This window comes from Chiloscyllium plagiosum, unplaced genomic scaffold, assembly GCF_037043375.1.
Source record: "Chiloscyllium plagiosum isolate Xiang-an unplaced genomic scaffold, Cpla_swu_hap1 HiC_scaffold_34, whole genome shotgun sequence".
Lineage (NCBI taxonomy): Eukaryota > Metazoa > Chordata > Chondrichthyes > Orectolobiformes > Hemiscylliidae > Chiloscyllium > Chiloscyllium plagiosum.
The window spans coordinates 11,368,664-11,393,884 of record NW_028270172.1 but is presented as its reverse complement, the minus strand read 5'-3'; the positions used below and the strand labels follow the sequence as shown (position 1 = coordinate 11,393,884).

Here is a 25,221-nt window from a genome sequence, read left to right as displayed (position 1 = left end):
TGTTCGCGTACTAAAATTTTATATGCAAACTATAAGACAAATAAAAAGGTACTTGGAATGCAAGAACAGAAACAATTCTTAAGAAGTTATGTCCAGAAAATAAATGTCACTACTCAGCAGTTTGATCAGAGCAGAAAAGCTCTCAGGATCTTTATTAGCCAACACTGTGTACCACAGAAAGAGAAATTGACCTCAGCATTATTGAATGATGGATGCCACAGAGTGATTGCAAGTACAGGTACACAAGGATTTCTTTATCTGAAATCCTTGGGGCCAGTTGTTTGTCGGAAATCAGAATTTTTCGGATTTTGGAATAAATGACATTTTCACAATGAAATTTTAAAAAATACCTAACAGCAGACGCACGTGTGACTAGAACGAGCGCTGAGACACACTTGACGCCTGCCAGCGCTGGGCCAGGCTGCCACGTCACATGTGAGTGACGTGGGTCAAGGGGGTGTGGAGTTGGGTCACCTGTTTGCACACCAAAATGACGCTCCACACTCCACGAAAAAAATTTTGGATTTCGGAGCTTTTCGGATTTCGAATAAAGGATTGTGTACTTGTAGGAGGTTGGGGAACACAGCAAAGCAGGCAGCATCAAGAGGTGGAGCTGTTGACATTTTGGGTGTAACCCACCCCATTCCTGAAGAAGGTATACACCCAAAACGCCGACTTCTCCACCTCCTGATGCTGCCTGGCGTACTGAGTTTTCCCAGCCTCCTGCTTGTCTACCTTGGATTCCAGCATCTAGTTTTTTTTTGTCTCTAACAAGTGATTGCAGGCAAATTACCGTGCAGTGAGAGGATAACACCAGACCTCTGAATGTGGGACCATGACAACAGATCTATTGGCGGGAGAAGCTACATGCGGCTGGGGGTCTCAGCAGCCATATGCCTCAGTGTTGATTGAAACCTCTTTGAAAAGACAGTCAATAAACTTTCCCAAAGGGTAGTAGTGGGAGGGATTGCTTTGTATATGTGTGCTTCCTGCATTCTCGACTTCTTCATTTGTGGGCGGCACGGTGGCACAGTGGTTAGCGCTGCTGCCTCAGCGCCAGAGACCCGGGTTCAATTCCCGCCTCAGGTGACTGACTGTGTGGAGTTTGCACGTTCTCCCCGTGTCTGCGTGGGTTTCCTCTGGGTGCTCCCGTTTCCTCCCACCATCCAAAAAGATGTGCAGGGTCAGGTGAATTGGCCATACTAAATTGTCTGTAGTGTTAGGTAAGGGTAAATGTAGGGGTATGGGTGGGTTTCGCTTCGGCCGGTCGGTGTGGATTTGTTGGGCCGAAGGGCCTGTTTCCACACTGTAATCTAAAAAAAAAAAAATTTCCTCTGTGTTGTCCATGGATGATCTGAAATCCCTTCAGGAATGGAGTTACATTGAGATTAAAGTTCATGAGTGCACATGTGTTATGACCCAAGGATGTACTCTGACATGATGGAAATGGACCATCTAAAAAGGAAACTGAATCTCTAGACATGGGAGAGAACGGGAGTGACCTGTACGATGCAAGTATGCAGTGAAGGATGGTATGGGACAAAGGTCTCCCTCAGCTAATTGAAAAGCATTTATCACATGAAGGGTGTGAACAGCACTTAGTTAGGCAACTGCAGGCAGAAGCAACTCTGTCCTTCATGTGACTTCCGGGTTTGATTGCAGAAATCTCAAATTGGAGAGTTGTAATACAGTATTTGGTTTCATGTTTTTAGATAAGATTCTATAAACTTGAGTCAAAGCAGATGCACAGTTGTTAATGGAGCATCAAGGATCAGATTGATGAGATGGGGTAGATGGTGATGAAAGCTGTCAGAAACATCTAGCAGACCTTTCTGTATTTTCCTGTCATCAAGAACAGGAACATAACATAGCAGTTGAGCAATGAGTTACACATTAATACATTTTTAGCAACAATGACCGAGCTGAGGGGTAGTGGCCTCTCTTGCAGCCCCTGACTCGTTGCTCAAGAATGTGAGTTGTATTTTAGAAACCTCTGCTAAATCTCACACAGATCTGACCTTCATGAGTTCAACAAACAGCAGGCATTCTTCATGTGATTCCAGTCCATTATGCAGAGTACTGTACACAGAAATGTTGTCCTGGTTCTCTGCCCCACAATGCAGGCATGCAGCTGTTTTAAATTCTTAGAGTCCGAAAGATCTACAGCACAGAAAATAGCCCTTCGGCCCACTAAGTCCATGCTAGTCAAAAGCAACTGCCAAACTGTTCTAATCCCAATTTCATCCCTGACTGACAGGGTGCAAATCTTCGGCTTTGCAGGATTTGTGTAAATTTCTAATCCATGACCTGTTCACAGTTCATGATTTCAAACACTAATACACCCTTGCAAAATATTAATGGGGGTTTTAAGGGTAGCTTGTGTGGGAAATGGAAATGATGCACTAGTGTGGAAACAGGACTAGTCTAAATGCTGACAGATAAAGCTAAATTTGAAGTGGAAAATATTTGTTAATCTTTATTCTGAGGTTTATCTGTAATTTCAAGAGTGTTTCCCATAAATTGAACATTGACAATTTGGCATGTAATTGACATTCATGGTAACTTCTGATTAATGTGTTTTAGGCATACAACGCCAGAGAAGTTCTACTTTGAGGCTTGTGATGATGGATCAAATGATGTGCTCATGATTGACCGTGTCTCTAATGAAATCACCCTTGGAGGTAAGGAGTTTGTTGGAACAATTTGAAAATGGAGAGTGTGGGGGTGGGGGGGGGGGGGGGGGGGGGGGGAGAGGGTGGCGTGGTTTGCATTTCACAAGTAGGAAAGTTTTTTTTATTTCCAAATTTGAATTGCACTAATTATTGTAAAATGTGCATTTTGATCTTTATTTCCTGAATGTTGCCACATGCCCAAAAAATAACAAGTTGTGGTAATTTAAGGAGAAACTAGATTTAATATGTGGAGTGAAGAAAAAGAAGATTTATGTTGATGGAAGAAGAGAGAGGAGGCTTGTGTGGAGTATAAACATCAGAATGGACCAAATGGCCTATTTCTGTGCTATATATTTTGTGCAAGAGTTTCAATGATGAGAGTATACAAGAAGTTGGAAAGTGCTTGGTGAAACATGCTTTATTACAGAGCTACTGTTTGTTCAACTTTGGAGTGGCACAGTGACTCAGTGGTTAACACTGCTGACTCACAGTGCCAGGGACCAAAGTTCACTTCTAGCCTCGGGTGACTGTGCAAACTCCACATAAACATTCTCCCCATGGGTTTCCTTCGGGTGCTCTGATTTCCTCTGACAGTTCAAAGATGTGCAGGCTGGGTGGATTGGCCGTGCTAAATTGGCCATAGTCTTCATGGGTGTGCAGGCTAGGTGGGTTATTCATGGGAAATGCAGGGTTAAAGGGATGGGGTAAAGGAGGTGGGTCTGGGTGGGATGCTCTTCAAGCATGTTGTTGTGGACTCAATGGGCCGAATGGCCTGCTACCAGATTGTCGAAGTTCTGTGGTGATGATATGTTCTGAGTTTGGTATCAACTTCCTTCAAAAGGAAGGCAAAAAGGACAAAACTGATAAAGGCTCTGTTGATCCATATTCAAAGAATTTATGAACCTGAACCTTCCAGGTCAAAACTGAGGAAAAGGTAGTCTATTTGGAGCAAAGGATTGAGGGGTACACTTATTCAAATCATTACAAGTGATGGCTTGTGTGCAACCAGCCAGGGATCTTGCGGGTTGATGTGTGGTGACACTGTAAGAGGAAATTCCAGCTTGAAGTATTGTGTAGAGTTATAACCTCTGTTAGAAAAAGCACAATGAGGCTCTGCAGAAGGTGCAATAAAAATGTCAAGGGTGGAAAGTGTGAACTCCCAGGAAAGTGTGAACAGGTCGGGACTGTTTCTGCCATTGGAGAAGAGGAACCTTGAAGGTGACCACCTCGAGCTGGTGAAATAGTTTGTGATAAATAGAAACGTGTGGCTCCCAAAACTAGGCAACATTGATATAAGGTGGTTGCTGATTTAAATCTGATGAGGATTGCAAGAGAAACTTCCTGATGTAGAAAATGGTTAGAATGTGGAATTTAGATTTCATGGAGTATCAGAGATAAATAGCAGCGATGTTAAAGAGGAAATTGGACCCAGTACCTGAGAAAGGAGTTGAAGGCCATGTAGGAGTTAGAGGAAGTGGGATGAGTCATTGAACCAAATGGTCTGATTCTGCACTGCAAATTCAAAGTTCTCAACAAACCAGTTCAGATTGGCAAAATTAGTCAGCTCAATTAATTATTCTGACAGTAATTTAATACTGGAATGTTCAGCATTGCTGAAGTCATGGATATCATCATCATCTTGATCTTAACACTTCTGGCCTCCAAGTTCCCTTTTCCTGATACCATATCCAACATCTATTCTGTGCATACCCTTAATTTCATTTTAATCAATCTATAAATAAACATATCTCCGGCATTTGTACTTTGGTCATTGATAAAAGCATCTCTGTAATCAGTACGATGATGAGCTGGCTTTTGACTGTCATTGGCAGTGAGTAATTGTCCACGCATTGAGTTTGATGCAGGAGTGATAGATGGGAAGTAGATAAGCATTTGCTTCATAACAATTTCATATGGAACTGTAATTTCCAAAATACTCAGCTTGTTCCCATTTAGATTATACAAACAATAGCATTAAAAATTTCCAGTGACTTAGAATCATAGAGATGTACAGCACAGAAACAGACCCTTCGGGCCAACTCGTCCATGCCGACCAGTTATCCTAACCTAGTCTAGGCCCACCTGCCAGCACCAGGCCCATATCCCTCCAAACCTTTCCTATTCATATAACCATCCAGATGCCTTTTAAATGCTGCAATTGTACCAGCCTCCACCACTTCCTCTGGCAGCTCATTCCATACACGTACACCTTCTGAGTGAAAAAGTTGCCTCTTAGGTCTCTTTTATATCTTTCCCCTCTCACCCTAAACCTATACCCTCTAGTTCTGGACTCCCCCATCCCAGGGAAGGAAAAGACTTTATCTATTTATTCTATCCATGCCCCTTGTGATTTTAGAAACTTCTATAAGGTCACCTCTCAGCCTCCGACACTCCAGGGAAAACAGCCCCAGCCTGTTCCGCCCCTCTCTATAGCTTAAATCCTCCAACTCTGCAACATCCTTCTAAATCTTTTCTGAACCGTTTCAAGTTCCACATCTTTCTGACAGGAAGGAGACCAGAATTGCACGCAATATACCAACAGTAGCCTAACCAATGTCCTGTACAGCTGCAACATGACCTCCCATCTCCTGTACTCAATATTCTGACCAATAAAGGAAAGCATACCAAATGCCTCCTTCACTATCCTGTCTACCTGCGACTCTACTTTCAAGGAGCTATGAATCTGCACTCCAAGGTCTCTTTGTTCAGCAACACTCCCTGGGACCTTACCATTTAAGTGTATGAGTCCTGCTAAGATTTGCTTTCCCAAAATGCAACGCCTCACATTTATCTAAATTAAACTCCATCTGCCACTTCTCAGCCCATTGGATCAATGTTGTAATCTGAGTAACCTTCTTCGCTGTCCACTACACCTCCAATTTTGGTGTCATCTACAAATTTACTCACTATATCTCACTCCATCTGGTAAGCATGTCAAACCTTTCCTATTTCTGTGGAGAAGTATTGGTCTACTGCTGATGATTTACAGTCACATTTAAAGCCTTATTGTTCCTGGTCTGGTTTCATTTTGGGAAATTTCACTCCAGATTTCCTGACTGTTTTCCAGAGATACTTCCCTGGGAGAAATTAACTTGATTGCCAGTTAGTTTAAACTGCTAATTAACCTGATACTGCGGATAACCCTGGAGATTAGTCTCTGGTTGCTGACTTGCTGATCTGATTCCCTGAAGAACCCTAGATTGTGTAACAACATTTATGTAATAGAAATCAACCTCATTGTCCTTTCCATCCCGATATGGTTTCGTTATTTTGGATGAGCACATCTGGGCACTATTGCCTGCAAAAAATGCAAAACATTTTTGTAATGTTTGTTGCCTTTGACTTTCACTGCATCCTATATTAAGAAGCCAACCGTTTTTCCAACCTGCACAATTGAACCGAGCAGCATCAGTCTGTTTACCATACTTAAGCCGTTGCAACTTTACCAAGTGAAGAGGTAACTCAAAAGAGCTCATATTTCTTCCACACTCTTTGAACTCTAATACTATTGCATTTATGAAGGTTTCCCTTGTCTGGTTGATTCTCTGTAATATAATGTTAAGAGATGTGTGTGTGTGTGTGTGTGTGTGTGTGTATATATATATTTTATATATAAGAGCTCCATGTCACTGAGGAGTCTTCAGGTTAATCTATTCCAACACCCCGTTGTGAAAATTCTATTATAGCCGAGACAATGCACAGAATTCTAAATCAAATACTCTATGACATTCCAAAAAGTCCATGCACTTTACCTGCCCGTGTTAGCAGATTCTTTGAAAAAACATTCCAGGATTGGGACCCACGCCTGTGCTAAATAGAGACATAGAGATGTGCAGCACGGAAACATACCCTTCGGTCCAACCCGTCCATGCCGACCAGATATCCCAACCCCCCAATCTAGTCCCACCTGCCAGGACCTGGCCCATATCCCTCCAAACCTTTCCTATTCATATACCCATCCAAATGCCTCTTAAATGTTGCAATTGTACCAGCCTCCACCACTTCCTCCGGCAGCTCATTCCATACACGTACGACCCTCTGAGTGAAAAAGTTGCCCCTTGGGTCTCTCTTATATTTTTCCCCTCTCCCCCTAAACCTATACCCTCTAGTTCTGGATTCCCCCACCCCAGGGAAAAGACTTTGTCTATTTATCCTATCCATGCCCCTCATAATTTTGTAAACCTCTATAAGGTCACCCCTCAGCCTCCGACACTCCAGGGAAAACAGCCCCAGCCTGTTCAACCTCTCCCTATAGCTCAAATCCTCTAACCCTGGCAACATCCTTGTAAATCTTTTCTGAACTCTTTCAAGTTTCACAACATCTTTCCGATAGGAAGGAGACCAGAATTGCACACAATATTCTAACTGTGGCCTAACCAATGTACTGTACAGCCGTAACATAACCTCCCAACTCCTATACTGAATACTCTGACCAATAAAGGAAAGCATACCAAACGCCTTCTTCACTATCCTATCTACCTGCGACTCCACTTTCAAGGAGCTATGAACCTGCACTCCAAGGTCTCTTTGTTCAGCAACACTCCTATAAGACCTTACCATTAAGTGTATAAGTCCTGCTAAGATTTGCTTTCCCAAAATGCAGCACCTCGCGTTTATGTAAATTAAACTCCATCTGCCACTTCTCAGCCCATTGGCCCATCTGATCAAGACTGGAAATGTGTTGCTGGAAAAGCGCAGCAGGTCAGGCAGCATCCAGGGAACAGGAGAATCGACGTTTCGGGCATAAGCCCTTCTTCAGGAATGAGGAAGGTTTGTCCAGCAGGCTAAGATAAAAGGTAGGGAGGAGGGACTTCGAGGAGGGGTGTCGGAAATGCGATAGGTGCCCTCCCCCAAGTCCCCCATTCTTGTGGTACAGTAACTGCATTAGCTTGCAATTTAACCTTTTGAGTTCTTAGTCACCCAGTTGATAAAGGTCAGCAAAGGAGGCGAAGGCTGAGTTTACATTTGAAATGTTGTACCTTTCTTAGATTTTCTAGACCTCTCTTGTAGGCAAATCCAAACATCTTGCTTAAATGCCAATGGCGTGTCTCAGTTAGTGTTTTAGCCTCGGTCTGTTCTAAACTCGCTGCTTCTCTTGATGTTCTTCCAGAATGTTCTCAGTAAAGCTGTTTTGTCGCTCTCTGCACAACCACCGATTGTGAGACACGCTAGATACAGCACACTGTGGGTGTGAGCTGTCCCACAAGGTGTATTCCTGGCCCTGGTTCTACCCAGCTATAATGTCCTGCACATTTCCCAACTACCAAAGGCTGTTTTTTGACTCTTTCCATGCTTCTTCTGGCCGCTAGTACCGCTTTGCATTCTGTAATTATTCCACTGCCAGTTCTACACAACTTGTTCTTTTTGACTTTAACTCCCAAACACCATCACCACCACAACCCCACTATCTGTGTGCTCTTTCTCTCCTTCCCCTGGCCACCTCCTCCCACCCCCACTTCCCTTCTCTCCTCCCTCTCTCTCCCTCCCTCCCCCTCCCACACATGCAGCCATAGCTGCAGGCTGCCCAAGTTAAGGTATTTGAACTTGTGCCTTCACATTAGACTCCTCAATGACTTTGTTTCTAGCCACTTTGTCTTGTAGAATACACACTTCTTCCTACGTGGTCAGTTTATTGACCATTCTCCTGGCCGTTTGTATGAACATATTTAAACTGTATTAATGTCTTTTCCTTTTTCTTTTGTTAGTTAAGAAAGATATCCCTCCCTCTGCAGTTACCAGGTCTGTTTATGGAATCATGGGAACAATTCGTCTGGTTGCAGGTGAGTCCATGTAATCACTATAAATACTTTCAATGGTACTGGAGATTCAATTAGTTTATATAAGATTCTCTTGCTGTGCTTTTGCTGACTAATTTTGAAGAACTCTGTAAAATCTACTTTGGCAATTTCTGTATTCCTGTCTACTGGGAGTTGAAGGATTAGGCTGCACTTTGGTTCAATATTGTTTGCACAGGTTGCCACTTTCACATCTGTGTGATTTCTGACAGCAGGTGGATTGCAGCCCTGCTGAGTAGGTGGGTCATCACTCTGGCTGGGGCCAAAGCTGCCAGAAGCTTTCTTCATTTTTAATTGTTCCCTGGGAAGTTCATCTCCATTATGTCCAAACTTCCAAATCCCTGCATACTGTACATAACAGTGAGTATCTGTCAACACTGCAACTGATACTGGCTGGTCAGAGTACTCCTGGATATGAAGCACATAAATCAGTGCAGACTGCTCATGGATCATAGACTCTCCTGTGCTTTATATTCCATGTAACCGAGTAAAGATCATAAAAATGGTCCATTCTTCTCAATTTCATTTGTGCATTTGCAAAGTATTTTTGTTGCCTAATTAAAAGAAGGTACCAACATGTGTCCAAACATTTCTTTGCAGACAAAAATGGTTCAACTCATCTAAATGATTGTAAAGATCAGTGGCTCATTTGTTATATTTTAATAATACTCGATGCATTTAATAGGAATCTGGATAAACAGTTGAGACAGGATATGTGGGTGGGGTGATTTAAAGAAGGGATGGGAGCGACTTGTGAAGTATAAACATGGACAAGGGCCAGTTGGACTGAATTGTCTGGTGCTCTGTTACCACATGTTGTGAAATCCTGTAATAAGTGATCAGTAATCATTTCAAGAAAACTTCTGTTTGGAAATACGTTGTAAATATTTATCTTAAAACTCACAAAGAGCTTTTTGTGCATGCCCAAAAGTAGTGGCTTTTGGGGAGTTAAAGTAACACTGCTTTCATTGAAAGACATTTGGCAATCTTTCCAGTTTTAAGAATTCTGTAATGCAGTTTATGTTGCCAGGGTAATGTCATATTACTCCCAAGTGCTTTCCCACCCCACAACATTTTTCAAAAGGAAAAGTGCTAGCAGGTTCAACTTCATGTCCCAAAGATATTCTGCTTGTGAACATTTTAACACCTTAACTTACTTTTCTTCTTTCAATGTTGATCATTTCGCCTGTAGATTGAAATTATAATATAATCTAATCGCTTGCTGTTTGCACCTTTGTTGCTGAATCAGGTATCAGGTACCTAACAGGCAGAGAAAAATATATCCAAATTGATCTTGCTGATTTATTTGCTGCTTTATTTGTGTTGCTGTGAATAAATGTGAGATTTTTGTTAGAGTGGAACAGCAGCATGTTCTAGTCATAGGTTCATCTGCATCTATCTCACACTGCGACATTTAAAAAAAATTATTCATGGGATGTGGGCTTTGCACCATTTATTGCCCATTCTGAAGTGCCTTTGAAGAGGAGGTGATGGCAAGGTGCCTTCTTGAATCATTGAGAGTCTACTGACAGCAAATGTATTGGAATGCTGTTAGGGAATTCCAGGATTTTGACTCAGTGACACATATGTTTGCAAATCAGGACAGTGAGTGGCTTGGAGGGGAACTTGCAGGTGGTGGTGGTCCCATGCATCCGCTGCCTTTGTACTTCTAAGAAATGTGAAACCATGAGATTCACGCAAGCCGACCTTCCAGTCATTGATCCATCTACACTTCTCACTGCCATGGAAAGGCTGCCAACATCATCAAAGACCCACCCTGGTTATAATCTCTTCCAACCTCTTCCATCAGGCAGCAGATACAGAAGCTTAAACACACATACCAATAGATTCAAGAACAGCTTCTTCCCCACTGATATTAGATTGCTGAATAGACCTCTCAAATCTCAAATCTAATGTCGATGTTATTTTTGTCTACCCCCTGCGCAGCCGTAACTTTGTATGCCTCGCTTTGTTCTATATGTCCTTGTATGTTATGACGTGCCTGTATTGCACACACAACCAAGCTTTTCACTGTACTTAGGTACATGTGACAACAATACATCAAATCAAATCAAGATGACGGAAGTCTTTTTTTTTTTGAAACCCTGAGTGAGAGTGTAGGCTGAAGAGAGAGTAAAGAGATTGTTTTAAACATTAAAGTGTGAGAAGTGGGTGATGCTGACTGGCTCAGCATTTATTACACATCCCTAACTGACCTTGGGAAGAAAGCAGCAAAGGGTGAGGATTGACAGCGAAAAAACCAACAACTCGATGTTGGAGTTACAGCTGGTTTCATGCTTTAAACAGCTGGTACTCCAGACAGGTTGCACAATAAACATAAAAGATTTGATAAAGACTAAAATGGGAAAACACTCTGGCTAGATTAAATGCTGGCAGAATCCACATTTTCTATTGCATTGGGGTTTTAAGCAAGCCATTCTGGAGCAGAATTGAAAATCAGACTGTCTGTAAGGTCTTCATGGTCTCTTGCTCGACTCTAAGGCTAGCCTGTATGCTGTGTTTAATGTGCTACATTTTGATTAAGTCCTATTGTCTTTTACTGATACTGCAGGCATGTACCTTATAGTTATTACTAAAAAACAAAAGATGGGAGAATTGTTCAATCATGCTGTTTGGAAAGCAACAGAATTCGACATCATTTCCTATAAGAAGACTGTGTTGCACCTAACGGAGATGCAGGTAATGTGCACTAAATTTTGTGTTTGAAATACAGCAAACTTTGTTTTACCCGGCATCTTATGGACCAGCAGTCTCAATAAACTGGCAAAAATTATATCCCTGAAATACCACAAGTTTACTGTGTTATCCTGATCTCCGTTATGTACGAATAGAGTAGGTTGAGGGCGTGAGTCAGAAGGCTCTCTGCTGGTGATTTTCCATTTAAGTAATTTATGCAGTAACGAAAGTATGACAGTGATGTGTATAATCTCTGCGTTACTTCGTGTGTGTTTTTACATGGACCATATGGATGACTTGATCAACTGGAATATTTGATTGACTGATGAACTCCTGGTCTTTATATATGCCGGTTAATGAAACGTTTGCCATTTGGACTAAGTAACTGGCGTTCAGATTGATTCCCTTTTATTGTGTAAAATGCAATGCATTATCAGTTCATAGTGTTTGTAATATATTAATCCTAAGTCTAGTGCAAGCTTCCAGTTTGTTTTGCTGTCATGAATTGAGATATCTGTTACACATGAGTAATGCCAGCAAACTCTAATGTAAAAACCATTACTAAGATCTGAACATTCCTCGTATACTTTTTTTAAGCCCTCCCAAAATATCTGCATACCTCTAACTCTGACCTGTGCAGCATCTTTGACTTTAATTACTCCATAATTGGCTCAAAAGATCTGGGATTCTCTCCCTAAACCCTTCTGCCTAGTAACTGTTGCTTCTCTAAAGGTGCTCCTCAAAACCTATCTCTGACCAAACGTCTGTTCATCCAGCCTAACATCTCCTTGTACCTTGATGCCAGGTTTTGGTTTATTTTTTAAATTAACCCATTTGGATGTGTCATTACATATGAGGTGTAGTGGACAGCGAAGGCGGTTACTTGAGAGTGCAATGGGATCTTGATCAGATGGGCCAATGGGCTGAGGAGTGGCAGATGGAGTTTAATTTAGATAAATGTGAGATGCTGCATTTTGGGAAAGCAAATCTTAGCAGGACTTACACACTTAATGGTAAGGTCCTAGGGCATGTTGCTGAACAAAGAGACCTTGGAGTGCAGGTTCATAGCTCCTTGAAAGTGGAGTCGCAGGTAGATAGGATAGTGAAGGCAGCGTTTGGTATGCTTTCCTTTATTGGTCAGAATATTGAGTACAGGAGTTGGGAGGTCATGTGGCTGTACAGGACATTGGTTAGGCCACTGTTGGAATATTGTGTACAATTCCGGTCTCCTTCCTATCGGAAAGATGTTGTGAAACTTAAAAGGATTCAGAAAAGATTTACAAGGATGTTGCCAGGGTTGGAGGATTTGATCTATAGAGAGAGGCTGATCAGGCTGGGGCTGTTTTCCCTGGAGCGTCGGAGGCTGAGGGGTGACCTTATAGAGGTTTATAAAATCATGAAGGGCATGGATCGGTAAATAAACAAGGTCTTTTACCTGGGGTAGCGAGAGTCCAGAACAAGAGGGCACAGGTTTACGGTGAGGGGAGAAAAATTTAAAAGGGACCTAAGGGACAACTTTTTCACACAGAGGTTGGTGAGTGTGTGGAATGAGCTGCCAGTGGAAGTAGTGGAGGCTGGTACAATTATGCCTGTTTCTGTGCTGTACATCTCTATGATGCTATCTCTGTGGCTATCTTCACTCTTCCTCCCAGTCCTAGGAAGCCACCAACAAAGAAGTTTTACACATTGTGAGTGCCTTCAAAATCGAAGTGTCAGTTTCCCAGTGGTGGGAGCCAGCAGAGTTGACAAAGCTAGTCCAGCCCTAGCAAATATCTGTGGAGTTAATCCGAGTAATATCGGTGGCGGGGTTAAAAGCCACATTCAGCTAATGGGGAACCCTTGCAGTGTGTTCCCATGCACTGTTTCTGTTGAGCCTGTCTGACTCAGGCTTTTTTTGTTGTAGTGACACACTTTAAATTGGGCAGCATGCACTTTGGAAACGAATATACTGTGGATTCTGTAAACTTGAAATAAAAGGTAACTGCCAGACAACTCAGCAGGTTTGGTGGCATCTGTGCAGAATGAGATAAGGTTAATGTTTCAGATTGATGATATTTCATCTGAGCTCTGCCAAATTCATTTTCAAGCCACATGAGCTATTTCTTGAATGATTGCTGGGGACTTGGCAGCACAGCTGCTCATTGAACCACACCAGTCTTCTAGTGTCAGCAGACTGGCATAGACTGAGAAAGATTGGCACAGTTCCCTCTGATTTTTCTTCTCAATGTTGTGATTAATTGCTTTGTTCTCTTCCCTTTCTAATGAGATTGGATTCTGCCTCCCAACCAATGCTGATTCCTTCTTAGTTCAGGTAAACTTTGCCCCACTGCTCCTTCACCCCTTCTCACCAGTCCCATTTAGTTATAAAATTATCCAGCACGGATACAGGCCCTTCGGCCCAAATTATTCATGCCGACAAAGTTTCCAAAACTAAACTCGTCCCATTTGCCTGCATTTGGCCCATATCTATCAAAACCTTTCCTCTTTGTTTACCTGTCCAAATGTCTTTTCAAGGATGTAACTGTAGCTGGATCTAACCTCCTCTGGCAGCTCATTTCACAGAGGAGTCACCATCTGTGTGGAAAGCGTTCTAAGGCTTTCTCCTCTCACCTTTAACCTTAACTTTACCCTCTACCCTGGGGTAAAGACCTTTGCTATTCATTTTATCTGGGTCCTTCGTGATTGTTCCAAGGAAAAAGTCCCAGTTTATCAGCCTGTTCTTATAACTCAAACTCTCCAGTCCCAGTAACGTTCTTATAAACCTTTCCTCCATTTAATAACATCCATCCTATAGCAGGGTGACCAGAACTATATACTGTACTCTACAAGTGGCCTCACCAACTTGAGAGTGCTGTCCGAGTGATCCAAGGATACCCTCCACTTCACTGCACCAAGTTTCCAGGACCCCGTTATCACCACCAGAAGACACCCCTCCTCCCCCCCCCACCACACACACACACACACACACACACACACACACACCTCCGTTATAAAGAGAGATTTGCCTTCAATATACCAGGCATCTTTCCTATTCCACGTGCTCCTTTATTCCAGAAATATTTGGCCTTGATTTGGCACCCATATGACCTTTAAGTAAATATTAACAGAAATGAGAGTGATATGAGGGAAAACGAGTTTGGTGGAGGCAGGTTCTGTCAATGCTTTCAAAAGAGAGCTGGGTGACCGTGGAGCGAAGAATGCACAGGGTTACGAGGAGAAGGCAGGAGAATGGCCCTGGGTGAGTTGCTTCGTTGGAGAGTGATAGGGTAAGAGGCTACATGCTCTGCTGGGTAACCATAATAAAGAAAACCAAAGTATCAGACAATGTAGAAGGAGGCCCATCAGCTCTGAAGTGGCTCTTCTGAACAGCAATCCAGTTATTCTGACACTCCTCATTCTGTAAGTGTTGCTGCAAATCTTTCTGTTTCAAACGATTCTCCAATTGTTCTTTGAAGTCTACCATTGAATATATTTCCACCATTGTACTGGGCAACACTTTACAAATCCTTCCAACTCAACATATTAAAATGTTTTCCCATTGCCACCCATTTCTTGTGGGGAGTGCGGACGTTGTGTTTTATGAATAGCAACACAATAGGAGTTTCAGATCAATCACTAGCATCTCGGGTTAAGATGTTTATTTCATGCATCTTAACACTGTTCTAAGCCAGCTACAAAGAGACACCACCGGCCCTTCTGAACTTGTGTGCCCACAGACACACCTCCCTTCTGCTGGAGTCCAGGTACCCACCCCAAACCTTGCCTCTTGGGCATTCCAAAGTCATGGCAGGTGCTGTACAAATGCAACATCCTCTTCATGTTCCCTTACGCCTTCAGTAAACAGAAGGTAAATGTTTATTGCACAGTTAAACCTGTGACGGCCATCATGGCCAACTAGTATTAATAAAACAATCTAATTCAATAATTAGAAGTCAGTGATTTGTGTGTTGGATAAACTAATATGTCGTAAAAAAATTATGCCCTCCTTACTCATGGAGTCCTTTCCACATAGATGGAAATACTTATCTGCATTGGCTCCTAAACCTTCCATGTCTGAGAGATGACATCACTTCATTAATCTTTCAGTGTGATGTTATTACATATTCATATGGGGGTAGGAACTTGGGTTAATTAGTTTGCCTTGTGTAACTCAGAATCCAATCGCTGCGCTCCTGTCTGCAATTCAACCTGTAGTTCTCCAGCTCTCAGAGCCTGGTGTGTAATTGAGAAATCGCCTCTCTTCTCGCAGAGGGAGCAGGGAGATAAACTACTATTTGAGACTGCCTGCTATAGGAAAGGTGTGAAACTTGAAAGGGTTCAGAAAAGATTTACAAGAATATGCTGGGGTTGGAGAGTTTGAACTATAGGGAAAGGTTGAAAAGGCTGAGGCTTTTTTTTTCCCTGGAGTGTCAGAGGCTGAGGGGTGACCTTATCGATGTTTATAAAATCAGGAGAGGCATGGATAAGGTGAATAGCCAAGGTCTTTTCCACAGGTTAGGGGAGTTCAAAACTAGAGGGCATAGGTTTTAAGAATGAGGAGAAAGATCCGTGTATGGAATCAGTAGGTGATCCGTGTATGGAATGAACTGCCAGAGAAAGCAGTGGAGGCTGGTACAATAACAACATTTAAAAGGCATCTGGATGGGTACATGAATAGGAAGGGTTTAGAGGGATATGGGCCAAATGCTGACAAGTGGGACTAGATTAATTTAGGATATCTGTTTAGCATGGAGAATTTAGACTGAAGGGTCTGTTTCCATGCTTACATCTCTCTGACTCTAAATGTATGTTGTAGATACATATTTTGCTGTAGATACAAGTTTTAGACTTCAGAGCTGTGTACTAAATGATGTTACAGCACTTTGCCACATGGCGGCATGATAAGCTAAGAGATGAAACCTTAACTTTCTAGTCTCTCTACAAATATATGTCAGCGTCATGAGAGTTTGTGAGTAACATACACCGAAATTCCAAGCTTCTAACACGATTTGTCAGCCCTGAACTTTGCTCGACATTTTTGAAATATGTAATGATCTTGCGCTGGGTTGGCAACACAGTATTCATTGACCATCGAAAACGGAGTTTTGTTTCTCCCTGATCTCATGAAGGCACAATCCAGTCTCACTGTTGATTGTAGGAATACTGTCAAAATCGTAGTGTGCATATTGAAATGGATGAGAATCAGAATGTAAACTTGCACAGTTGCAGATGTGAAAGCATTTCTCGTACTGAGTGCTTCACAGCCACAAACTGAAAGAGATGACCATTTCCCAGGTTCCCTGGCTGTGGAATTAAACTCTGAGTGACCTCAGATTTTCAGGTCTTGAGGATTAATCGGAGTTGCACTTAAGCAGCAGATTAACACATTGTGCATGATGTGGTGTTAAGAGTCCATAAGCAAGATAAACTTGATTTTCCTTAATTTCGCAAATAAATTGGCCCTCAGCCTTGACATGTTGGTTCCAAGTGTGGATGCAGGCACTGGCCAGGCATGCAAAATCTGTTTGAACTCAGTCATAGAATCATAGAGATGTACAGCACGGAAACTCAGTCCAACTCGTCCATGCCAACCAGATATCCCAACCTAATCTAGTTCCATTTGCTGCATCTTCACCAAATAAAAGCTGGTGAAGGAATAAACACACAGAATGCTGGAGAAAAACTCAGCAGTTCTGGTTACATCTGTGGAGAGAGAAACAGTTAACATTTTGAGTCCGATATGATGTCTTCAGAACCTATTCTGTTCTGAAGAGAAGTCACTGGATTTGAAACATTACCTCTGTTTCTCTTTTTATAGGTATTGCCATACCTGCAAAATTTCTCTCACACTTTCCCTGTTTGTTTCAGATTTCCAGCATTGGCAGTATTTTGCTTGGAAAGACAGTGGAGACTTTTTTCACCAGTGCAGCTCATTTTGACCTGATTCTGTTTTACATTAAAAAAAAGAACAGACTGAGGATGCTAGAAATCTGAAACAAAGACAGAAATTGCTGGCAAAGCTCAGCAGGGCTGGCTGCATCTGTGGAACAAAATCAGAGTTGACGTTTTGGGTCCAGTGATCCTTCCTCCGAAATGATGGTAGTTAGGAAAACATTGTTTTTATGCAGAAGATAGGGTGAGGAATAAATGACAGTCCTTACTTGGTCTGCAGTCTCCTTACTTACCATCAACTTGGTCTGGATGGGTTACTCTTTGGAGGGTCATTGTTGACATGTTGGGCTGAATGGCCTGTTTCCACACTGTGGGGATTCGATGATAGATGGAGATAAAGCCCAAAGAGAGGAGAACATTTGGACAGACAAAGGAGTGGATAATGGTCAGTCTAGGAGAATGACTAGCTGCAAATGAGGACTATCAGTGACTAACAATTGGTTGTGTTTAATAGCAGACCATGTGATAATAAGGCCTGGTGTGTGGGGGTTGTGGTAAGGACATGGGAGATGGTGCCTTAAACGCTAAAATTGTTGAACTCGATATTAAGTCCAAAAGGCTGTAGAATTCCCAAGCGAAAAATGAGGTGCTGTTCTTCCAGCTTGTGCTAAGCTTTGCTGGAGTACCGCAGTAAACCTGAGGCAGAGATGTTAACCAGGGAACAGGGTGGTGTGTTGAGGTACCATACGGTCAGTAGGATTAACATGCTGCTGAAGGCTTGAGTAACATGCTGCTGAGTTCTGTCCTTGCTGCAGCTTGTACATTAATGCTGAGAAACGTTCACCATCAATTGTGTTAGTTATTTGTTCTTGTCCAACAGATGCTAGACAACAAGACCTTCTTGGCAATGCTGAACAGTGTTCTCAACACTGATGGATTTTACTTCACCACAACCTACGACATTACTCACACTTTGCAGCGGTTGGCTAATACTAGTCCAGAGTTCCAGGAGATGACTCTACTGGAAAGGGTAAGGTGGACCTTGGTTTCATGTTCTCCATCCTGTTGTCAAGGTATGCAGTCTGCTTTATGGTTGCACACTGGGAACAGTGGTGCACCATTCCAGCCGGAACATTTCCTATATTTTTCCTACATTTCCTATATGTTTTTTCAGAATAAATTTATTTTTTGCCCTTAAGAAGGTGGTGGTGAGCTATTGCTGTCAGCTGGAACATGTGCAGTCTCGGTAGTGATAATGCTGCTGCAGTACTGATAGTTGCAGTGACAATGAAGGGGCAGTGATGTATTTCCAAGACAGCGTGGCATGTGACCCAAAGAGAAACCTTTCGGATGGTGGGCTTCCCACATGTCTTCTGGCCTTATTCTTCTTGATGATGGGTTTGGATGAAGGAGTCTGGACATGTTGCTGAGGTGCAACTATTGGTCAGTGTTAAAGGTGGTGGACTGTGTGCTGATCAAGTGGACTGCTTTGTCCTGGATTGTGTCATGGAGTGTCCTAGGTGCACTCATCTAGGAGTGTTTTCCATTTCTGGCCCTCGCTTTTGCTTTCACTGTGGGATATGGAGTAATTTTGGGAGTTCTGAGGGAGAAATAGATTGACTGTAATCACAGCCACACATTTGTTTTACTTGTTTGTGTAACAGACTTGTACTAACTTCAACAGCAACTGTTAGCAGCAATGATGCAGAAGTGTTGGCTCTGTAAAATCCCTGGATCTGACATTAGGCAGCTGGATTTGTTCTCAGATGCTGATCAACGCCGTCTTGTAGTGTTTGTTTTTGGCAGGGTGCTTTTAACATGGGCTTTTCTACAATGTTCATATTAGGAAGCATCCAACAGGGTAAGCCCAACTTGGGTGCTCCGGTTTCCTCCCACAGTCCAAAGATGTGCAGGCCAGCTAAATTGGCCATGCTAAATTGCCCATCGTGTTGGGTGCATTAGTCAGAAGGAGACTGGTGTGGGTGGGTCACTCTTCAGAAGGTCGGTGTGGACTCATTGGGCCGAAGGGCTTGTTTCCACACTGTAGGGAATCTAATCCAATCTAATCTAATCTTGTGAAATGGTGGTATTGCAGGTTTGAACTTTTACCACCCAGCTGCAGACTAAGAAAACCAGGGTTGGGTAACTTGCGCAGTTTACTATGGTGTTGTCCTTGCAGGCAGATCAGCGTTTTGTGTGGAATGGACACCTCCTGCGGGAATTTGCTGCACAGCCAGAGGTGAGCTCTTTACTTCTTGTTTTTGTTTGAATCATGAAATAATACATCAGAGATGGAGCCCATGATATCTTGCTGTATACTTGTGCTGAAAGGGAAAAGGACTGGTGTGTAATTCATCTGGTTATTTCTAGCAACATTCCCAATACAAAGCCAATTCCCTATCCTCATTGATAAGTTTACTAATTCTCTAAAAAACTGAATTACACTTCAAAGTCAATATTGTATTGTGAAGCAACCAATGTATTGTATCACGGCCACACATTATATTACAACAGTTTTCACGTATTTGACCAGGATTGCTGAAACGAGGGTTGTGTTGGTGAGTTTGTTGAGGTTCGAATGTGGAATTGAACTGATTTAGCCAAAGTCTTACCAGCAATAATGATAGAAGCTCAGTGGCACAGAACTGTGCACCTATTTTCCCCTCAATGGATTCTGAACTCCTGGGCTTGAGACAGAGCTGTTGGTAATAATGTTGCTCTCAGTATTCCAAACTTGCGCACCATATGTTATCCTTCTGGGATTCATTACTGAATCTGTATTTGTTTTCAAATGTGAGAGGTGCTCACAGTGCAGAGATAAAATGAGCTATGCACTCATTTGTGGAATAAAGCTCTCTTGATCAGTAAATCTTTTTTGGTTTATTTAATGTTGTGAATGTTCTTTTAAATGTGTATTTTGGGGTTATGCTAGATTAATTAGAAAAATACTTTAAAAAATCACAGCAAGTGTATGATGCGCCTTAAATTATTGTGAGCACTTTAAATTATTGTGAGCACTTTAAATATCTCCCTTTAGACCAAAAATGTTGAAGCTATGCATTTTTAAAAAAAAACATGCTGTTTGTTTCGAACTCTCATCATCTCCTCTGAAAAAGTATGCAATGTGGACCAATTATTTTGAATCTCCACATATTTGTATATTCTTGCTGCTTAATCTCTGCAAAAGAAGCCTAACTCTCTTGTACCTTTGTTTATTCGATTGAAATGGGACTTGACATCTTCCCTTATTGAATATCTGACAATCATTATAGCTTTTAAATTGCCTTAAGATGTTCAAAGTTCAGTTGTCAACTGCCAAGTATTGATATAATTAATCCAATTCCAAAGCATTCGCAACTTATTGTTCTTTTCTCCCCAAAAGCTTCATAGGTTTGCTGTTCCAGTGATTCATGGATGTATCCTTTTTCAAACTGATGATGGAATGGTGGCTATAGGAATTATAAATCAAAATGTCTGTTCAAGAAACAACTTGGTGATAATGGAGGAGATTGTTTGGGAAGAAAAGGACTTGCATTGGTATAGCACATCTTCAAAATGGCAGCGGAATAGGGCTCCTGGTCCGAGCTCATCCATTTTTCTTTTCTCGTCATTTTTTTTTCTTCTTGGTTTTATTTCTTCTACTTTCCCTTCCTTACCTCTTGTCCTGAGCTCGGGTGTTATCAGTGGCAGTGAGTGAGTCCAATGCAGATTCACGTGAGCATCTGCTTACTTTCTTGGGGTGAGCACAGGATCTGATATTGGAATTGGTAGCTGCTCCATTGGGCATGGTGGTTGGGTGAGGTGGCCCCAGTGGCAAAAGATGGTGCCTGAGGACCGACAATTTCGTGATTAGTTGGGCAAGACACTGATGGCAGTGAAGCACTGCTGGCAATGCCACTGAGATGAGCCCACTGACGAGAGATGCCACTCTGACGATAGTGGGTTCAGCGCAGGCTGGGGCAAGGTGATAACAGAGAATTGGCCCATCAGCGAAAAATGACACCAGAGGAGTGATGATTTTAATGTTGGTATAGAAGGCATTTAGGCAGTGGAAGAGGGTTGACAATGCAGTCATCATTAATGGTGAACTTGCTCAGGACTGATGGACTCTCTCTAAGCTATACCTATTTTTATTTCTTAAAACTATGCAAAATGGCGCTGGAATTGTGGTGACTGTCGAAAAGCTTTTCACTGTTTTTCTCATTTTAAAATACACATGACAATAAAATCATGCATCGCTTTCCACAGCCAGTAGCTATCTCAAAGCACTTCATATTCAACTAATAAGCTATAGTCTCTCTTGTAGTGGACACATCAGCCAATTTGCACAAAGTAAGCTCTCAGCAACAGCAATGTGATAACGATGAGGTAACCTGGAAAGGTTTGGAGGGATATGGGCTGGGTGCTGACAGGTGGGACTAGATTGGGTTGGGATATCTGGTCAGAATGGATGGGTTGGACCGAAGGGTCTGTTTCCATGCTGTACATCTCTATGACTCTATGACTGAGGATGACAATTGGCCAGGGCACCGAGCATAAATCAAAATTTCAAAGGATCTTTGCCAGCCACTTGATCAAAGTTCATGAAGGAAGTTTCAACATGACGATCTGATGGCCAAAAGCCATTTTTATTAATAATGAGAAGTAAGCATATTGGTGCTGCAGTGTTCACATAACAATAGAATATTAGCCCAGCTATATCTCCAATACTGCATCTATTAGCAGTATATTAATCTTAGTTAGCCTGCAACACTCTCATCCCATAAAGGAATTTTAAAAAGTAGATTTACTTTTCACTGCTGATGATCGTATTATTTCATTTCCTGGATTGTTATTTTAAGGCAATGTGTGCAATTTAATAGGTTAACATTATCTGTACTTCATCTTTTTTCTGACATTTAGCTTTGGATGGGTAGTTTCTGGTTGCTGATAATTTTATTGTGTACATTTGTACATGATGCTGAAGTTTGCAACACCTAACTGGAGAAATAAGTTGCAGTTTTTACAGAATTTGAAGTAGCAGCCACTGCAAAGTCTTTACTGACTTATTGATAGAGATTTTACTGAAGAGCAGTTCCTTTTGAATACATGACAAGTTGGTGACATTCAATCACTGCCACTTTGCACACAGCGCTCTCTCTCGATTTGATTAATAAATCGAAAATGACAGAAATGGATATACTTTGTTTCTTTTTCAAATCTGTTTTCTATATTTAGAGTCCTAGAGATGTACAGCACGGAAACAGACCCTTCGGTCCAACCCATCCATGCCTGAGGACCGATATCCCAACCCAATCTAGTCCCGCCTGCCAGCATTTGGTCCATATCCCTCCAAACCCTTCCTATTCATATACCCATCCAAATGCCACTTAAATGTTGCAATTGTACCAGCCTCCACCACTTCCTCTGGCAGCTCATTCCATACACATACCACCCTCTGTGTGAAACAGTTGCCCTGTAGGTCTCTTTTTATATCTTTCCCCTCTCACCAAAAACCTATGCCCTCTAGTTCTGAACTCCTTAACCCCAGGGAAAAGACTTTGCCTATTTACCCTATCCATGCCCCTCATAATTTTGTAAACCTGTATAAGGTCACCCCTCAGCCTCCGACGCTCCAGGGAAAACAGCCCCAACCTGTTCAGCCTCTCCCTATAGCTCAAATCCTCCAATCCTGGCAACATCCTTGTGAATCTTTTCTGAACCCTTTCAAGTTTCACAGCATCTTTCCGATAGGAAGGAGACCAGAATTGCACGCAATATTCCAGCAGTTGCCTAACCAATGTCCTGTACAGCCGCAACATGATCTCCCAACTCCTGTACTCAATACTCTGACCAATAAAGGAAAGCATACCAAATACTGCCTTCACTATCCTGTCTACCTGTGACTCCACTTTCAAGGAGCTATGAGCCTGCACTCCAAGGTCACTTTGTTCAGCAACTTTTTGCTGTGCTTTTAAATTAAAATCTTAATCTTCTATCTAAATTTGTTTATCTTAAAATCATCTAATTTAAAAGATGTTTTCAATCTAAATTTTTAAGATTATTTTAATCTTAAGCTAATAAGGTCATTATAGTTTTCCTGGTTCCAAGTACCCTACTGAGACTTGAAACATGACCAAAGAGATGAATTGGATCAATTTTTGCACATTTTCTCAATAATAGAAAATGAGGACACTTCATGATTAATAGTTCTACGTTTTCAATAGTTCACTAATCTATTGACATATAAAATAGAAAAGATATTTTCAACAGATTGACTCCACCGTTCCTCACAGCAAATGGTTTTAATTGAGAAATTTATAAAGCATCGTAAAATCCAGATTAGCTTCCTCATGCGTTGTATTGTGCTTCAGTAATTCATTAGGTTGCCCAGCGTGTAAGTTCAGAAAGGATTTACTTTTAATATTTCCCGCTTGTTTTGTAAGTGAATATTGATTCATGGAGGATTCCAGTCGCAGCTTAAAGAAAAGGAAACCTGGCACTTTGATGTATTTTGTCACCTGTTTTATTTGAAGAACGTGTCATTGAAGCCTGTTTATTTAAAGTCACTGAGATACACTTCAAGTTTTTTTGGGTTTTTGGTGCCTCATCAAGAAAGATTAAGAAATCATTATGCAGTTCGAATGCCTAGTAACAAATTGAGTAGATTGATGCACCAAACCTCGGCAGAATTGTTGTACCTTTCTCATATCCTTCCTCTTATCAGAATATTGAAGCAATGTATGCCATTTCCTCTGCACAATGTGAATGATTGATATATGCTGCCAATTGCGTGTTGCAGAGAGCCCAGATTGTTTCCCAGGAGTGCTTTGGGATGTATGGCTCTGTCACCACTTTGGGCAGTCTGAGCTTAGTCAGTAAGGGCGGATGAGGTGTGTGAGATAATTTAATGTTGGCATTTTATATTTTACTCCGAGGTCAGTGGCTGAAAGTGTGATCCATGTTTCAGTGTTGGAGTTAATGAGCTATCCAAAAGTTAGCACTGGACTTAACAAGCAGCCAATGATTATAGTGCTGCTGCTAACAAGATATTTGGGATTCGGTGCTGGAACTAAAGAGGTACCCCAAGTAGGGGAAGGAGTCGGGGGTTGGGGGGGAGTCGGTGCTGGAGCTAACGAGGAACCTGGGAGGGTCCTTGCCAGAGCTAACGAGGTACCCGGGAGGGTCAGCCTTGGGTTTAAATGTGGTACCAGGGAATGCTACCAGAGCTAATGAGGTCCCCAGACTTGGTATCGAGCCAACAAGGTACCTGGGAGAGTGACTGCTGGAGCAAACAAGGTACCTGGGAGGGTCAGAGCCAGAGCTAATGAGGTACATGGGAGCATCTGTGCTAGAACAAACGCGGTACGTGGAAGGGTCAGTGCTGGGGCTAACAAGGAGCTTGAGTGTCTGTGTTAGAGTTTTTGCAGTTCCTGTGGGGTAGTGCTAGAATTGTCAAGGTCCTCAAACATTTGCTTTCTAAAGCTCCGCAGTTAGTGTGTATTGACAGAAATATTACTGTCTTCTCGAGTAGTCTCATGAGGGTTCTGATTTTGTATCTAAATTTAGAATGAAGTGCAGAATTGATTGCACTTTCTTTAAGTTGGTGACAAGGCAGTCATCGTGACTTGTGTTACCAATACTCTGTATCTATTGTACTCAGCATTTCAAAGGTGTTGGAATTGTGCCATTCATCAGATTTATATTTCTTTTGGCAATTGGTGATTTCTTTGTAGGTATTTGAGCTGTTGACTTCCATAAATGGTCTATTGAGGGACATAATTGGTCTCGCAAAGTTGAGAGGAAAACTAAGTTTTGTGTAGCTTTTAGCTGGCCTGCTATTTATGGCCCTTGCCTTAAGTTTTATGCTATTAAATATAGAGTTTATAGTTTTGAAATAACAAAAACAATGTTCTATATCCTGCTGTGATGAATCCTTCTGATGATAGAACCAGCACGTAATTTGCCTTTCCTTGACCATCCACCTCATGTCTCAGTCCTGACTGTGAAGCGCTGCAGCATAAATGGGAAATATTTTGACTGGGCGATTCTCTCTCGGAGGAGTTGTTTCAGGGCAGGTGTTCGATACTACGTCCGAGGTAAGTGCAGAAGATCCTGCTGGTCAATTGGCTAAGTGACGGTACACTTTAACCCTGCTGTGTAATTCCCACTACACCTTGAGGTTTACTACATTTGGTCACTAAGAC

General features: G+C 42.0%; 1 protein-coding gene across 2 annotated transcripts in view; it reads left to right on the top strand.

Moving 5' to 3' along the window:
- LOC122564534 (phosphatidylinositol-3-phosphatase SAC1-like) overlaps nucleotides 1–25,221 on the top strand; it is a 65,302-nt gene that overhangs the window by 13,426 nt on the left and 26,655 nt on the right. For both annotated transcript variants that reach the window (XM_043719586.2, XM_043719585.2), the window contains exons 2-8: nucleotides 2,584–2,681; nucleotides 8,378–8,452; nucleotides 11,040–11,167; nucleotides 17,916–18,065; nucleotides 19,215–19,274; nucleotides 20,418–20,451; nucleotides 25,012–25,113. In XM_043719586.2, the coding sequence (XP_043575521.1) occupies nucleotides 2,584–2,681; nucleotides 8,378–8,452; nucleotides 11,040–11,167; nucleotides 17,916–18,065; nucleotides 19,215–19,274; nucleotides 20,418–20,451; nucleotides 25,012–25,113 (647 nt within the window). The remainder of the gene's footprint in view (nucleotides 1–2,583; nucleotides 2,682–8,377; nucleotides 8,453–11,039; nucleotides 11,168–17,915; nucleotides 18,066–19,214; nucleotides 19,275–20,417; nucleotides 20,452–25,011; nucleotides 25,114–25,221) is intronic.